We start from the raw sequence: 17,496 nt of genomic DNA on the forward strand, positions 1-17,496 counted from the left end.
GAAATTCAAAAATCCCTGGTTGCGTGATGACATGTAAACCAGAGTATCCTGCAGGTGTAGTTTTCATTTGAGATTTAAATTCTAAATATATATGAAATTTTGAAGAGCTGCAGCCAGCAAAAACTACTTTACTATATATAACTCTACAGAAACAAATCTCTTGAGTAAGTAAATCTCCTTCCTTACATTTCTACACAGACATCTGCGCATAGAAGGTAACCAATTTGCAACTGAAGATAAATAAAAGTAGAACCAACTATCTAAATATATCTGTGACCTCAAACATCTTCCATTTATTTCACTCTTCAGGCTGAAAGAAGTGTGAAGACACATCTGCAAATTTCAAAAAGCTTCTGAAAAACAGAACTGAAATACAAACCATCAGCTTGTCTGGGGAATACTGACTAGGTGGAGCTCAACCTTTTTACTTCAGGATAGTTCTGTACTCACACCACCATCACATCTGAACAATCTCTAAGGGCTAGCATGTGTTTCCATACACAGGTTCTTTTAGGAAGAGAAGTATTTCCACAGGGGAAGAAAAAAATTTAAAAGGACCAGAGAAAAGCCTTGCTCAAAAATCACCAAAAAAGGACATACCAGACACTGAAATCCTCATCTTGCACTTCATCTACACAGCTAGCCTTCATTCCAGGCACAGGTTGCTGATTTTAGCCACACATGACCTTGCGGCTCAGGCAGACCTGAGCCCAAAACCTCATCCTGAAGCTTTGCAAAGGACTAGTGCTGGCTGATTCAATCTTCTCCTGGAGAAGCAGTATCAGCACAAACCTTCCTGGAGAAGCACAGCACCCCATCTGAGCCTAATGACTGCGTGCTCCTCTGAAGAAAAACCCTGAAGATCCACTCATGTGGGAGTTTTATTAAACAGCATCTTTGTAAGTACTGTTACAAGAACTATAATTGCTCTGCAGGGACAGATTATGTTAGAGACAGACAAACTGAATAAATGGAAGCTTTACCTTCTGTTGTCTATATACAGGATGGCCACTTTCTCCATACTTTAGGCCACTTCTATTCCTGCACAGTATCTGGGAGCAGACTAATAAAACCACATCAGTGTGGCTCTGCACCTGACCTAGCAAGTTCTGCCCACTCAACCTGCATCTGTCCCCCTCATCTTTCTCCTGCACGTGCGAGGAAGAACACGGATATCCACATGTCAGTGAAGAGCTCCTGGAATACATGAGGTGTTAAGAGCTGTCACAAAATAGAATCTGACCAGAATGGAAATATACTTCCTGTAATTTTTTAAAATCCTGTGACACACATGAGCCCCCTGCTTCCTGTCTGCCCTGGATTCCAACTCTTCGGTGTTAACTCATGGCCACTTTGCAGAGCAGATAAAAAACAGCTGACTCACTTCAGATTCCATCAATCCCAATCAAAGCTCGGCCTTGGTGTTCATATTGAGCGGCAAAGAATGCTCATTTCCTATATTTATATATGTTCTTTAGAGATTAGCAATAAAAGTACTTTCAAATGCTGCAGAAGTGTAAGCATGAATCACCACTGTCACTGGGAATTTCACCCAAATGAAGAATGAAGCACTGGGCTGAACATTCATCAGAAATCATATTCCTCCTTCCAAAAAATCCAACATGCATGGTGAACATAAGTCCTTGACAAATAAAATCCAAGAATCAGATGCCAGAAATCTGACATTTAACTATTCCTCTACTGCTAATTGCCTCTTCTGTAGCCTGCTTATTCAGTGATTTTGATAGTTTTCTTCAAAATTCCCTAATTTAAAAGCAACACCTAGAAAGCAATTAAACTTCGTGAACAAGTTAATTCTGCTTGTGAATATTGAGGATAGGAGAAAATAAGCAGCTACCTCTTGTGGAGTAGAGATGTTTAAGATTTTTTTGGTGGGCAGGAACCTACTCCCCAGCCCACAGCCTGCCCTTAACTTCACCAAACCTAAGTACAAAAATACATTATGATGTATCTGGATCTGGATACACACTGGCCCAGCCTGGGGCTTGCCATTTCTTGCTGGCAAGCCTGTCAGGAAGAGAGAGAAACCAGTGAAATGATCTAGGTGAAGGCAGCACACTTATTAGTCCAGCAAGATAAATTACTTGTAGGATTTCCTACAATTATGGTAACAAATGTGGTCTGCTTGCAGCATGTAAGTTTCTTGCTAAAATCCATGAGTGGCTGAAGGCTCAAGTCATGGGGCAACATGTCCTGAAATCAGAAACTCAAGCAACTGTCTTTAAAAGTGAATTCTTGCAAAACACAAGCAAGCCCACAGGAGGATGCCAGTGCTTGGGTCCTCCTCACAAGGAGATTTTTACAACTCCAGTTTACAGTGTCACCACCAATCTTGCTACTCCACCTTGAATTATTCTAATACCTAATTCTTATGAGGTGCACTTAGCATTGATACAACTGGAATACTGAAGGAAAATATCTATTATCCTCTTTTTACTCCCTCTGTGCTCCAGAAAGCAGCAGGTTTGTTAGTGTCATAGTTTCCTGTGTAAACTGCTTCTTTTGTTTTCTCCATCTTTCCATGCAGACCCATGGATTTACGGCACTACAGAGCGAGCAGCAAGTCAGCCTATCACTCCAGCAAGGGGTCAGCTGGGCACAGGCTGAGCAAACACACAATACAATGCCCCAAACACTGCTGGAGGCTGGGAAAAAAACCTTTCTTTTCTCTAAATACTCTCCAATGTCAGAATTTGAGGTGACCTCATTATCAGCAACAGATTCAGAAGCTTAAACCAACTCCAAGTTGTGCTGTCCAGGGACTCACACATCCCTTCCACTGTGGATGCCAGAACACTCAATTTTTGGCCTCAAGAAAGTCTCATATCTTCTTCTCAGATGAATTCCCCAAGGAACCCCTCAAGTCATGGCAGCCACTTCCAAATCCCAGCTCCTCCCCATTTTCTCATATTCCCTGGTGAGAGACAGGCAGAGTTTCCTCATCAGGGTAAAATGTCCTTTCCCTAGAGGGAAATCCTTTCTGGTAAATGTTTCAAGACAAAACAAGATTAAAGATATTACACTAAGATTAAAATGGCTATATCCAAACCAGATCATTCTCCAAGTTTCCTGCTTTGAACCGCTGAGGGGCCGGTTGATTGGGCAAGAGCTGAGGCTGTTTTGAGTCTTTTTGTTACATAAAAAACTCTAGATCTCAAGTAACTCATGGATCTCTCTGGTGTTTTAGCCAAAATACATGAAGCAACTTTTTAGTTCCCCCATAAAGCTACTATCATGGCAGGGAAAAAAAAAAAAAAAAAGAATTTAACAACAAACAGAAAGAAATCCCAAGTCAGGAAGGTGGCCATCCCTTTTAACAGAACTATATGAAAACTGTTCCTGGAACATCTGGAGATTTTATTATCAGTTACAAACACCACGATACCAAAAAGAGCTTTCAATTCCGAGTCATTCATTCAGATGATTAGCGGGCAAGTAAAACTAACCCATGCCTGAAAATTGAAGGGTACAGTTTGGCCAGGCAACATACATCAAGAATGAGATATTCTTTACCTTTCTGCAAGTCACAATAAAAATTTCATAAAACATATGAGAAAGGCAGAAGAGGTCTTTGGACTAGTGAAAAGATATTAGGATAAAAAAAGAAAGTTCCTGTGATCTAATGCAAGTATAACTGTCTTTCATTCTGCATTTTGGTTTTTCTTGGTTATTTTTTACACCTACTCCTTGAATAATATATGTTTGTTCATTTTCAACTGGCTGTTTCTTTTCATTTACTTTTCACTGAAAACAATGTTTCAACTTATTAAAATTACCTTTTTGCCTAGTGGAGTTTTTTGGTAAATCGACACCAATGCTGAGTTCAAAATGGAACTGTGACATAATTATCAGCCATCCCACTCTCACTTAACACACACACAGGATGCAATGTGCTACAGGTGATGTGATCATACCCACTGACATAACAGTCTTAAGCTATTAAGTCTGTGTTTGCGTAACCAACACTTGCAAACACACTAGGAAGGCTCAGAATCTCAGTGTCATTCCTGTTGATTTATGGCTACATTATTGTGTTGAACTGGCTGCAGCACATAGCAGAGCTCAGGGGATGGTACAGCGGATCAAATGTCCAAACAACATGAATTTTCCAAGTTTAGCTGACTCCAGCTTGGTCCTGAGGCACAAATGCCCTCCCAGCTCTGGGAAGCACCAGGAGCACATTCCCCAGTACAGCACCACCTGAACAAATGCTGTTTCTGTGCTCTGGCTACCCCAAGACATGAAGCAGAGCACACAACTGGGGAAGACTGGGAGACTTCCTTCAAAACCACACTGCTGCTTGGAACGAAGACGCTGGTGCAGATGCTTCCTTTTATGAAAACCGTGAAACTTTATCAGTCCTGAAAATCGAAGAGAAGCTCACCACAGAAATCACTAAAATTTCTTCTGCCAACGAATTAATTGCTATTAATAACACACATAATTTTTATTTCATAGTTATCAAAACAATCCAAGAACTTGATTTGTACTTACACCACACAATTACTTAATGAGAATGGTACTTCGCTACATTTAAGTGGTAATTACTAAGGTCTCAATACAAGAAAGCTCTACAGTCTTAGCTCATCATCAAGTCAACAAGCTTTTCTTCTCATCTAGGTTTTTCACAGACTCCACGTTAAGTCTATGCATGGATAATGCACAGCATCCAGACCCCTATTCTCCAGGCAAATCAGTAATACCAACTACAAATGTCACTTATCTCCAAGACATGGTAACATGTGTTACTACTTCATCACTGAAATATATCCTAAAATAGTAAAAAATACTTTGAAGCTTCACTCTTAGGTGTGCAGTTTTCCTTTTGCTGCAATATATAGCAATCAAAGAGCAGGGGTTTTGCCAAAGGGGCAATGGCCACCCGATATTACTGGCCATCCCTTTTCCCTTGCACGCCTGCTGTCCTGAATTCAATGCACTACCTGCTGCTGGCTCTGGGCATAAAACAGGACTGATACCCAACTGACAGGGACCATAATGTGTTTGCAACTAGTAGTTAATGGCAGACTGACAAGCACAATCACAGGAAGTAATAAAAGTTTCATGGCTCTAGCACATGACATGACTGGCAGTGGTCTCCACGCATCGGAGTACTCACAGCACCATTACCCTATAGAAAGAAGTGGTTCCAATTTGTTTGATGTATGATAACTAGATTCCTGGTGAAATCACTATCACTACTCATACACAGTACCAAAAGTATTTTTTCCCATTAACTAATTTAGCTGACTTACCATTACCTCTAAAAACTCTCATATTATTACAGCAGCTGAATGCACTAACACCTACAGCTGAGTGGGTACAAAAATATGTATAGAGACAGACATTAAACCCTGCTGCCCAAAAAAACCCAAGTAGTCTCTTCCAAATTGTTTACACAAGGTTTTTTGGGTTTTTTAAGGGTGTATAAAAATAAGTTTAATTTCAAGTTTAATTTCCGTTTAATTTCAGTGCTTCCTACTGAGGGAATCAAAGTGAAGCAAGTGAAAAAAAAGCACATCGCAGTGTATCCCGTAACTGACCGCTTAGAAATCCATCAACCCATCCCGTCAATCCAGCACCAGCGAAGCAAAACTACTCCGACTGACAATTCCCACACAACTTTAACAACAGCAATAAAATTATTCATCACTGACATGGGTGCAAACGAGAGCGACACCAGCCCTCGCATGCTATTACTCGTGCTGGAGTTTATTTATGACTTCAGGAGAGGAGGCAGCTGGTTGTTTTTACGCGGCTTTTTTTTTTTTTTTTTTTCCTCTGCCGGAGCAAACGAGAAAATGTTCCTAATAAGGCTGGTAGAAGTGCAGCGGCTTCTCAACAGCACCAGCTCTCGTGAAGGAAATTAACTAAAGTGTGGTGTTATTATCCGAACCGCGGCGGGAGCGGTGCAGGAACGAGCCCCGGGAGCACTCCCGGTGCCGGGCTCAGCCCCTCAGCACACGGGGCCAGCGGGGCCGGACACGGGGCTCCCGCTACCCCCGAGACTCCCTAAGCCGGAGCGCCCCGCTGCTCCGGGGAGAGGCTGCATCGCCACCGCTCCTGCCGCCGGCAGCCGCATCGCCCTCTCCTTTAGTAATTAAAAAAATAAATATTTTTATGTCATCTCCAGCAAAGCGCGACACTCCAGGGAGGAAAGCGGGATAAAGCCTCCAGCTCGGCGCCCTGCCTGCGGGCTACGCGCATCGAGTCCTGGCCGGGGCAGGACTGCGGCCACCTCTCCCTGACCCGCGGTTCCACGCCTGTGCGGACGGACAGACGGACGCTCCCACCACCCCATGGCACACGTGGGCGCCCCGGCTCCGCGCTGCCCCTTCCCGGCCCGGCACTCACCGCATAGCGCAGCGCCGGCCTCTCGCTGAACACCGAGTCCCCCATGGGCGCGAACGGGCGGGCGGGCGGAGGCGCCGCTCCCTCCACTCGGCGCGGCGGTGGCGCTGGGCGCTGACCCTGACCTGCCGTCCGGCGGCCGCCGCAGCGCTGGGCTCCCGCCCGGCAGCCTCCGGCCCCCGGCGCCCCTCCTCGTACCTCCCGCCTGCAGCCCGCCCCCGGCTGTCCCCACCCCGCCGCGGGAGCCGGCAGCCCCTCGGCAGAGCGGGCGGCAGCGGCAGGAGGCGGCTCCCGGCGCCGCCGGAGGGGCGGCGGTTTCGGTTCTCCCGCCCAGCGCCGGTGCCGCCCCGCGGCGCTCAGCCCGGCGCACCTGCGAGCTTTCCCCGGAGGGGCGGCTCCGTTCCCGGCTCTGCCTGTCCCAGGCGGACCCCGACGCCGGCCCGGGGCCCGCCGGGCGAGGCGCCCTGTGGAGGCGCTGCCCGAGCCCCGAGCGCCCGGCAGCCGCGGCTCCAGCCGTCCCGTCCCGCAGCCCCGGGGCAAACATCGGGCCGGCCCCTAGCAGCAGGTGGGGGCGAGGAACCCGGTCCTGCAGGCGAGAACCTAAAGGTGAAGGAGAGAGGGACAAATAAAAATAGCTTTCCTGTTCATTGTTTTACAGTGCGTGCTTTGGGTGGCCTGGCTCATCAGTCTTTAACACGTAGACTTTGAAAAGCAAAATGCTATGTCACGGCCTATTCGTTATTTTATGAATGTGTCTTTACACAAACTGCAGAAGGTCAAACAAATTCTGAAGGAAAATTGCATTCTGCTGCGTTATATAATTAGTAGTGGCTTCTGTGTGACTTGCCTAGGGAGATAATTCCATCAATGGAAGTGTTTAAAAATGTATAAACCTCCCACAGCTAAGCATAGCCTAAGCAGAGCCTAGGCCAGGCTACATGATTTCCTGAGCCCTCTTTCACCTTTATAATCATTTCTCAGTGCTCTGTACAAATCTTGGTAAGGGCAGCACCCCTCCCCCTCCTCCCAGTTACTCTCATTTATTCTCTGAGGAAGTGGCCTTATTCTAGTGCTGCATGACATACATGAAATTAATCAGTTTTACTGTTTCTGACCTACAATCTAGGCAAATGCTACTAGTCCATTGCATTATCTCAAAAGAGAGGTAGCACAGTACTTTAGGGAGAATGGAAAAGGTATTTTGAGAAACAAATAGAAATGTGTAGAATAACACAAAATACATCCTGGAAAGATAAATCAGTTGAGCCGAAGTTTTTATGTGCTCTGATGCTGATGTACTGTACTCAACAAGCTTCCAGTTATGGATCTTCTGTGGATCTTAATCCCTATTGCAGAGGAAATAATCTTTAAGTGTTCCCATGGACAGTCAACTTGGCGTGAATAAAGAACACAGTATCTGCATTTACCAATATAGTCCATTTTTGTCTCTTGGGTGAACAATTTGTGCTACTCCCCTTCCTGGAAAACAAGACAGGGTAGATACTTGAGTAGTAGCAAAGCATGTATTGGAAAGCAGCACCCAACAGAAAGAAACCTTATATATCAAACTTCAAATCATCAGAATCTCCAGGCAGGCATGTGTGGAACCAAAAGGGTAAAAAGTAAAACCCTGAGTGGCTGATTTTCTATTCCAAATTTCTGCTTTTTATGTCAAGGAGATGTTTTCAACTGGAAAAATCTACATATATTATATGCTCTGATTCCCAATGCTTGTTTGCTCTGCAGGTTTGACCACAGAAAGCAGGTGAGCAAGATGGGAAGAAGCTTGCAGGATTTCTATGCTCGAGCTCTGTACCATCACCAGCTTCTTCTAACCACAGTCAATGCAAAAGGAAATGCTAAACATAGCAAAAGGATTAAAAGAGGGGTGTTGTTTCTAATAAATGCCCCAAAGTGAAAAGAATAGCATGGAGGAGAGCAGAACCCCCAACTGTAGAGAAGGTAGAGAAGAAGCAAACCAGGAAAGGGAGAGATGTGAAACTTTGAGAAAACAGTAATTCAGGGAGAGGGAAAAAGCCAAAAAGCCAGCGCGGTAAGGAATGCCCTAGAGGGAGAAGCCAGAGAGGGGAAGGACTAAAGGTGAAATTTTGCAGGTCAAACTTGTTTGGCCTAGAAACTCATTGCCACTGCAAAGGAGAGTGCCTCCCATTAACCCCCTTCATCCCCCTCTTCCAGCCACGCGCTGCCACTGCCTCCCTTGCCTCTGCCTCCCTCTGCCTCCGTGCTTCTCACAAACCAATACAGCAAATGAAGCACACACCTTTCTTTCCATTTAGCAGACTGAATCAGCCCTCCGAGGGAGGAGATGAGTGCCAGAGCTGGCACAAAAGAAATCTGGAGACTGTCTAGTTGGGAGTAGGATACTGGGGGCAGATGAAGAGAATGCATGGAAGTGTTTTGCAATAATAACAGGTTGTTACATTGGTGCAGCTAAGATTGAAAATAAAGAATACATGTTAAGAAAACTGCAGTTGAACTTTTTATGATGGCAAGGAAAGAGTTATGAGCAAAAACTTACAGTTTGGGGGGTATCAAACCAAAAACCACGGGTTTACTAGCTCCAGTTTTATACTGTACACATAATATCAAAAACAGGGAGAAAAGAGTCTTGTGTCTTCATGTATAAAATCTTAAATGATTTGTTAAGTTGCAGCTATCAGAAATTTCAGAGTTCAAGATTTTTGTGTACCTAGCATCAGAATTTAAAACTAATTGCTGACTACAGAAGGTGTTTTCAAAGGCCAGACCTCAACAAAAGCTTTCTGGATTTTGAACACAAACTATTGTGGCTGTGATTAGAAAGCTCCCTTACACTGTATTTATGGTGGCCAAGGAGTCTCTGATTTCAATCTGCACAGGATTTGCAGCCCACCCTGATCTGCAATGAACAGGAACCCACTGAGCTGTACTACTCAGTTGCCTGCAATCATCCCTCTCTTAAGCCTCTTAGCAACTAGGATTTACGGAAAGATCTTTCTGGCCATTCTGATTACCTTTTACCCTTTCACATTCCATCCTTATTTACTTATGATGCATTTATAATTCCTCCTTCCTGTTCCTTCCAAATTTCCTTCCTCCCTTATTTACCTGAGAATATGTACCCAAGGAATACATGCAGCTTACTTTAGGAAGTATAAACCTTCCAGGATAGCATCTCTTAAGAGTTGATACAAAGGATCACAGTTAACTTCCTGTATATTCATTCCGGGGCAACTCAATCAATTCATGCTTTCCATGATTGCCACTGTGGTTGTTCCTTACACAGCTTTGAGGAGCTGTAATGGGGGCTTTACACCTGCAAACATAGATTTTAGTAAAACCATCACTCCTCTCCTGTGTATCATTTGTCATTGACAACAGAAAAGAAAAATTAACAATGTTTCAGCTAAATTTAGTTGCTTACAACACAGCAGCTGGGAAATGAATAAGTAATTGAATCTTACCTACCTGATCATTAGTGAAGCCAGGTTTTGTTTTTCCAATACTACTGTAGGAACTGAGTGCTTTCTCAACAGTAGTTGCTAATAAACAGAGGAAAACAGCTATCCAGTTGCAGACAGCACACAATAATGAAACTGGAGAGAAGTGACTTCTCTACTTCTCTGCCATGAACTTTGCCTGGAGCTAGTGACCCAAGCTGTCTGATGTCTCATCAGATGAGGTAGGAAAAAGTTTCCAAATGCATCCTGTTTTGGGATGGCAAGCCAGCATGGTCCTTACTGCAGTAAAGAATTTGTCTAACCTAAATGTAAACATCTACAATCTCCATCTCAGCTTATTGCCCTAGGCTTCCCTCTTCCACAGGAAGAAACCCACACATCTGGTGGACAGTGTATGTCACTCCAAGTAGACATCTCAAGTAGGGCACATAAATTAAAGTGCTACTTCAGTGAGAGTCTGTGACAATTAGGTCAGACAGCTGCCCTTCAGGCATCTGCAGTGAAGTGAGGAGAAGCCCACCTGGGAGACCAGCTCTTAAAACTCACCCGTCTTTCAGAAAAGTCCTTAACAGTCTCAGTGCCTTGCTTTGAATTCAGACAAGCAGGGGCTACCATACTTATCAGATGAAAACACAATCAATATCTTCAGGTGATAAAGCTTGAAGCAAGCATAAAGGTCTTGTTTTGACTGACCTTTCTAGTAGTACATGAATGCAGCTTCCATACAGAAGTAACTCCACATCTGGAAAAGACTTGCCTCGATGGCTGCTGAACCAGACCCAAGAGTGATACTGACAGCTCATTTCTTCCTTGGGGAATTAGGCCTTTTCTTATTCTGGCCAAATGTTCATTTGGTTGATACAAGTAATGGTTTAAATCTATTTCCCAAAAACAGGAGAGAGAAAAGTTGACAGACAAGTATGTGAAATGCATGAAGTTCTATAAACAAAACCTAGAAACTAAGGAACTGGAATTTAGGGATAATACACAACAAAAATCTTTTGTTCAGAACTTTTTTCTTTTATTTGCTACCTATCAAAATGTGTTGGTAATTCCTCACCAGTTTGTAACAGAACTTAGAGAAATAGTACTTAATGCCCATGAAGAATGAAGTGCCATCTCACTCCTGGAGATGCTTCTTTACAATGATGACGCAAATCTTCTTAGACAGAAAGAAATCCTATTTGGAGAGAACTTGATCACTGTAATTTCCTAGATGTCTGAAAGCTCTTTATACGAGATCTAATACATGAGAAGAGTGTGACCCTGTAACTGCTCTCAAGGAGTTGCCCGAGTGTTGCTCATACTGGTGGAGAAGAAGTGAGTGCCTTATTCCTGGGGGGCAGGTACAAAGCATCCTGTGTTCCCTCGATGCAAACACTTATCTTGTGCTTGCACCCGGTGGTGCAAGCTGAGAGGAACTGCACCTTGTGCACACCCAGGAAACGTTCCTGCACTGTCCAACACCGAGAAGCCTTTGAGGGCTAACCGGACTCCAGATTATAATTCAAAGCTGCAAAGCATGCTGTGCAGCGGGGCAGGAGGAGCAGCTTTTCTTAAGAACATAATCAGCACATATCTAGAGGAACCTCGACTCTTCTCCATGCCGTCCGCCTGTGGTCAGTCAGCCAGAGCTGCCAGAGCTACTGCTGCCCGATGGGGAATCAGGTGGGAAGGAGCAGCAGTAACAAAAGTAGCTGTAGGGAAAGGTGAGAATCAAGACAACATGCCCTGGCGCCAAAACCAAGCTATTTTGGTAAGCACTTGATTTAAGAAATGGACAACTCATGGAGCAATCACAAGGGAAACCTTTCCTATAACTTGAAAAATGTTAGCAAGCATCGAGGAGTTTGTTAGCACTGGTGTGCTACCAGAACCTCACACAGGATAAATCACTACACTTTTTATTTTACAAGTCCCTATATATATACATACTGTATAATTGACTGTAGGTCAGTGATGTCCTGCATGTGAGAGTGCATATTACTGCACTATCAGTTATCAGCAGCATGGCAAAGAAATTTAATCCAAAAGACTTTTTGATTTAGAAAAAGGTTAAATTAATTTGTATCCCTTACATGTGCAAAATGGTCTCTATTTCGAGCATCACTGAAAATTCACTAAAGTATCTTTAAACTAAAACTACAAACCACTAACTTGTAGATGAAAAAACTTACCCTAGAACATAGCATAAAATACTTTTTCAACAAAAAATAGCATTAACCCCATGGGTCACTAGAATTCATTTGGGTTTTAAAGCTGCAGAAGAAACTACCGGTTATCCTGCCATATTTTTCTCTCCTCAGAGGCTGCAGTTTAAATAAATGTGACCACTCACTGTTTCATGTGAAGATAAATGACAGGGTTTCAGGCCTAATTTTTTTTTTATGTTTGTTTTTCCTTGTTGACACAGACCAAGATAAAAATAAGGGGAAGAATGCTGGGGTTGCGGGGCGGGGGGAATAAGGGGGGGAAAAAAAAGAAGTAAGCATAACTTCCAGGTTAAGAGTATCAAAACAGCTTAGGAGACTTAAGCATGCAAGCCAAAAATCTCAGTGAAGTCTCATCTCTCTAAATTATACACATCTGGGAAAATAACAATTCACTAGAAGATTTTTTTACTTCCTGAGAGTGGGTAGATCTCCATGTATTTCCCTTCTTGTTTATCTCCTTGCAACTCACTTTCACTGTAAAGTAAAACTGGGCTGTACTCTCACTAGCAATTATCCTTCTCCCTTAAATCTCTTCCAAGAACTGAAGAGGGAGAAAAATACAATTTTCTTTCATTACATATGACTTTTACAGAAATTGCAGCTATATAAAAAAAATTTAAAACCACTAACTTGAAACAAGTCAGTTACAGAGACATGATCTGGTTACTCTGATTAGAAAGAAGAATGCTTATCAACAACAGACAGAAGCATGGGCTCCTATCTAAATTTACCATCTGAATATTTGACAAGAATTTAGGAGGAGGAAGGGCTCTTTCACAAACCAAAAGTTTATTCAAAATTGTTTCATGAATAGCATGGGATTGTTAAAATCCGTTTAGTCTGCGGAATAATAACTACACAATAAACCACCCAAGAAGTAACGTGACTACTGTACATTTTGATTTAATGTTGTAATTCATAAACCAGTTTTGCAGTGTAAAAGTAATTATTTCAAGACTGGAACAAGACCAAGGCTCTTGTGACCCACAATAATAATATTCATAATGTTAACAAACCTCTTCAAATGAAGTCATTGTTTAATACATTTCAGACTATATGTGAAGTGGTTACAAACATCATGTTTTTGTAGTTGTCAATAATTTGGGGATCATGTAAGCAGATGGACCTTGTTTTCTTCTGTATTTCAACTGAAAATTAAGAGTCAGGGTATTATTATTCATCGAATTCACCGGGGCTGGTTGAAAAGCTAGTGTTCCAGCTGAGAAGGCTTTGCTTTTCAAAATTTGACTTTCATCCGATGGAGTCTAAAGCCAACATTTTCAAATTTTTGTGAACTATGAATTCTTATACTTTTTTTGGAGCCAGATAAAGACAAATCATGAAGCAATCTGCTGGTTAGCAATGAGCCTGACAAAAATTCCTCTTTCCTCGGAGCCCTGGGGGAGCACTCATGCAAACTGCCCTTGGAGTGACAGTCCCTGGGAGGCGTCCCAGTACATCTCCGCTCCAGGGCAGGGAGCCTGGGAAGCCAGAAAGGCAGCCTGAGAATTACTGTGGAATTAGGATTTGCCACAGTCCTGTGAAGCCCTGAGGTCTTGGCATTGACAAGCTGCAGGGCCGTGCCATCCCCGGCAGTGCCAAGCCCTGGCAGGCAGCCTGTCCTATAGCTGCAGCTCTGCCAGGCAGCCCGCACTGCTAATGGGAACTGAGAACTTTCAGCATCACTGGACCTGGGTTTGGATCGCTCCATGGACTTAACCAAAGATATACACTCTTGAATCAGTTCCAGGCCTTGGGCTGTGGGACAGCCCAGGAGGATTTTTTCTCAGTCATAAACCCAGAGTCTCCATACAGCCTGCTTGTAACTCAGGGATAGTTTTCCTGGATTGATTAGAAGTGAATTCCAGGAGTTGCAAATGAAATATTTGAAAGCCAGTAAATCAGTTTTTTCCCCTATAGTAAATTTCTACTCATTAGTGTGATTAATGGCTTTTGAAATGTTTCTTATTTTGTATTTATAAAATGGAATCATATCCAATAACCTGACACACTGAGTTCCTTATGAGGTTTTTGAACTTGTATATATGACTGTCCACTGAATTAACAGTGAGCATTTTTACAGTGTGCTCTAGCAATTTACATTCGCCTTCTGGTTTTACTCAGAAGAACAGGAATGGTTACAATTTCACTATGTGGAGTCTGAGGGTTTCAAGCAGTAATGAATTTTTTTTCAGCATCATTTTCCCTGGCCCTAAGTTTATTGTTGTTTTCACCTTGAGGCTGGAAAGCATATTTGTTTTATAGTAAGAAACTTCAGTCACCTAATGATTCAGGCAAGAAAGTTCCCCTAACCTGTCATGACAAGTGAGAGAGAATATGAGGGAACAGACTCAAAGGGGAGATGGAGAACTGCAGAATGTTAAATACACCGGATGACTCTTACCCTAAATCTAAAAACATTGTAAAGGAGTTAGGAAAAGAACAAACAACAACGACCATGTCCAAGTGTTCCAGGTGTGACTCATCTTCAGATTCAGATAGTTACCCATCAGTGTCTCTGCATGAGTTTTGCATCTTGGTCTCCATTTAGTCACTGAAGACCTACTCTATACAGACTGTAGAATTGAAAGAGTTTGGGACATGGCAGTCTAAAGCAGATTCTGTGTTTGATCTGCTGGAGACATTTCCAGACCCAGATGAGTGCACTGACTGTATGTGCCCACCTGGAGAAGCCGCCATTGCAGATACATCCATGTACAGAGCACTAGAACAAGCTGTGCTACCCAAAGGTAGGAAAGACTATGTTAAAGACCTTTGGTCCAACTGCCTGGATAGTCTGTTTCAACAGTCATGTGTTTCTACAATCTAAACCAATGCAAGTTGGAGCTTGGGGAAGGGATCTGCACGAAGGTCTGTCTTATGTGTCCAGGCAAAATAGATGAATACCTTACCCAACAAGACCCACAGACTAACTCAGTACTTAGCAGCACACATTGCTGAAAACACAGCCCAGTAAACATAAGGCAAAAGGTGTATTTATTGTACTTTTGTTCTTTCCTGCAGCAGTCATGACAGTTGTACTACATGTGACTGCATGGAAATGTGGCATCTCACTCTCACAAATTAGTCTAAATGCCAAAAGAGCTGAGTTTAACTGAAGAGCTATAATATGTTAGAGCTCAAACTGCTTCCCAGCTGTATTCAGAAAAAAGGTTAAATCACCCACCTGGGCGTCTGGTTCTCCCTGTTACCTGGAAACTGGAGCTCTGAGTGCAAGCACTGTAGAGAAAGTGATTTAAAAAGCAACAGGAACACGAAAGCACCATTCATGTAAGACATGCACCATCATCCAAGCAGTTTCTCTGATTGCAGAGCTGTATTGTTTGAATCTGCAGGATCCTTTACTTGATGGAAGTATACTGAATTCCTCATAGCTTGGGTGCAATTATTCCAGTGTACCCCGTACTGTGGCTATTCCCTTTGCAGGGGCTGGAGGAAGGTGAAGGCAAAGCACAACCCACAGCCTTCCAGATTTAGGGATCTAGAGGTGGTATAGTCACAGTGCTGCTGAGCAAGGACACTTATGCTAATCTGGGAGGAGAAGATACCCCTGGGCAAAACAGCTTGGGAAAAGCTGAATTGTATAAAAATGTTGGCCTATTCTCAGGCAATTGTTTTGTAAAAAGGTAAGCTATGAATTGAAAGCACTGAAGCTGTTCCTAAAGATTCCCCCACCAGTCTGCTCTCCTTTTGCAGTAAGGACGCCCAGTTCCTTTGTAGTTAAATTCTTCTCAAGTGACTTGTATTGCTTCAACTGTCCTAGTAAGACTCGAAAAAAATGTAAGTACAGAAAAGGCCTTGGAAAGATTCACTGCCGTTTTACACTAACTTGATAATACTGGTGATTTCAATGAAGCCAGCATAGGGAAAAGCGGGAATCATGCAGCAGTGAAAGAGAGCTGTGCTAGAGCAATACTCTTTATTCTCCCTTTTTGTCCTGTTCCCTTGATTTAACAGTCGAGGAGAAATCTTGGAAATGATCCTGTACGCGATTTGTGCTCCTAAGCAGAGCCAGAATGCTGCGAGCCAAGCGCCAGGCTGAATATCCAAACTTTTACTGTTTATATTGAAGGATATATTCACTGGGTGCTGGAGTTTGAGACCACTTCTCCCCACACACCAGCTGGGAGGTATCAAAGTCTGCGTGCATTATCCACCCATTCACCTCCAATTAGAAAAAGTGTCCACAATATGCTGAGAACATCAAAGTGTTAAGGAAAAGGAATTCATCCACACAGAACAAAGAATTTAAGCTGTTTACAACTTTCTGCTCTCTGATGTTTATTACAACCCCCGCTATAAAATCTGTCTCCCTCTGCAGTACCTTGTAGTGAGAGAGTTAATGAAAACCCAAGCCACATTCCAAGGATGGCAATACAGAATGAGAGCGACCTCAGCATTGTTTTGCTAAGATCTCAAATTGCCAATACTGCAAAATGAAGTAATGCGCTCTGTCAACATGTAGTATGCTCTATAAATGGGATTGCCTGTTCATCTGTTAGTAAAACATGCAGAAAAGCACTGTTTGATTGGCCTTAGAGCGGCTGACTGCTTGCTTTGACTTCTTCCTTAAGATTTATTTGAAGCATGAAACTGCTGAAAATCTCCTGTGAGTAAAAAAGACAAAAATCTATTAAAATTAATTAAATTTATTTGCAAATAGACCTCACTTTATGTGGCTGGTCTTGAGTTAGCATTTCTTTATCAGAAGAGTTCAATCTAAAGTTAACTAAAGCACTGAATGCTGAAAGTTGATTTCCATGGACTTCAGTACTAACTTATAAAACTTACATTTTTTTACAAACAGAAGATTACTTCAATAGTTAACTTAGAAACCTCAGACAGTTTTAATAAATTTATAGACAGCTTCCAGATTGAATTTTGCTGATCCAGGCTTCTTAGGCGTAGTTTATGGAGCCAGACTTGTCATATGAGCTATTTCTATAAGCCTCAGGTAAATATACACAGGGTTCGTGTTGTTAGAGAAAGTGGCTTTTTCTCTTCTAAAAAATTTAAGTTAATCTTAAGCAAAAACAAAAGTTCATTCAGTACATTTTGTATTTGTTATTTTTGACCCATTTTGGGAAGTATTTTTCTTCCACAGATCTGAACTGTCCCTGCTTCTGTCCAACTCACTTTAACTCTTTCATTTCTTTTACCACTCTCTTTCAGACTGCTGCTCTGGTCTCCGAGTTAGAAACAGTTAGATGGCACAGCTGGAGAAAAGGAATGGGTTTTCAGGTATTTCCTTCTCCTTCCCACCCAGCAGCTCTCACGCCTTTCCTTTCCTACATATCTGCTTTAACTCAAGTTTCATAGAAAAGTTTGACCTGTATTGCAAAACCAATTTAGAAGTATAAGTTGTTACTCATGTAGCTGAAGTCCTGATGTAGATGCAGTTACAGGGATCAAATGGGTATGTTTTATTT

General features: G+C 42.7%; 1 protein-coding gene across 2 annotated transcripts in view; it reads right to left on the reverse strand.

The window, feature by feature from the left end:
- ARHGAP6 (Rho GTPase activating protein 6) overlaps positions 1-17,496 on the reverse strand; it is a 317,250-nt gene that overhangs the window by 153,978 nt on the left and 145,776 nt on the right. Inside the window, exon 1 of one of the 2 annotated variants that reach the window (XM_066176815.1) lies at positions 6,376-6,571. The exons of the other annotated variant lie outside the window; for it this stretch is intronic. Coding sequence (XP_066032912.1) covers positions 6,376-6,420 — 45 coding nt within the window. The 5' untranslated portion in view covers positions 6,421-6,571. Of the gene's footprint in view, positions 1-6,375; positions 6,572-17,496 lie in introns of those variants that run through there. 2 annotated transcript variants of the gene reach the window in all.

Source organism: Chamaea fasciata, unplaced genomic scaffold, assembly GCF_029207755.1.
Source record: "Chamaea fasciata isolate MVZ Bird 193981 ecotype frontalis unplaced genomic scaffold, bChaFas1.0.hap1 SCAF_2, whole genome shotgun sequence".
NCBI classification, from domain to species: Eukaryota; Metazoa; Chordata; class Aves; order Passeriformes; family Sylviidae; genus Chamaea; species Chamaea fasciata.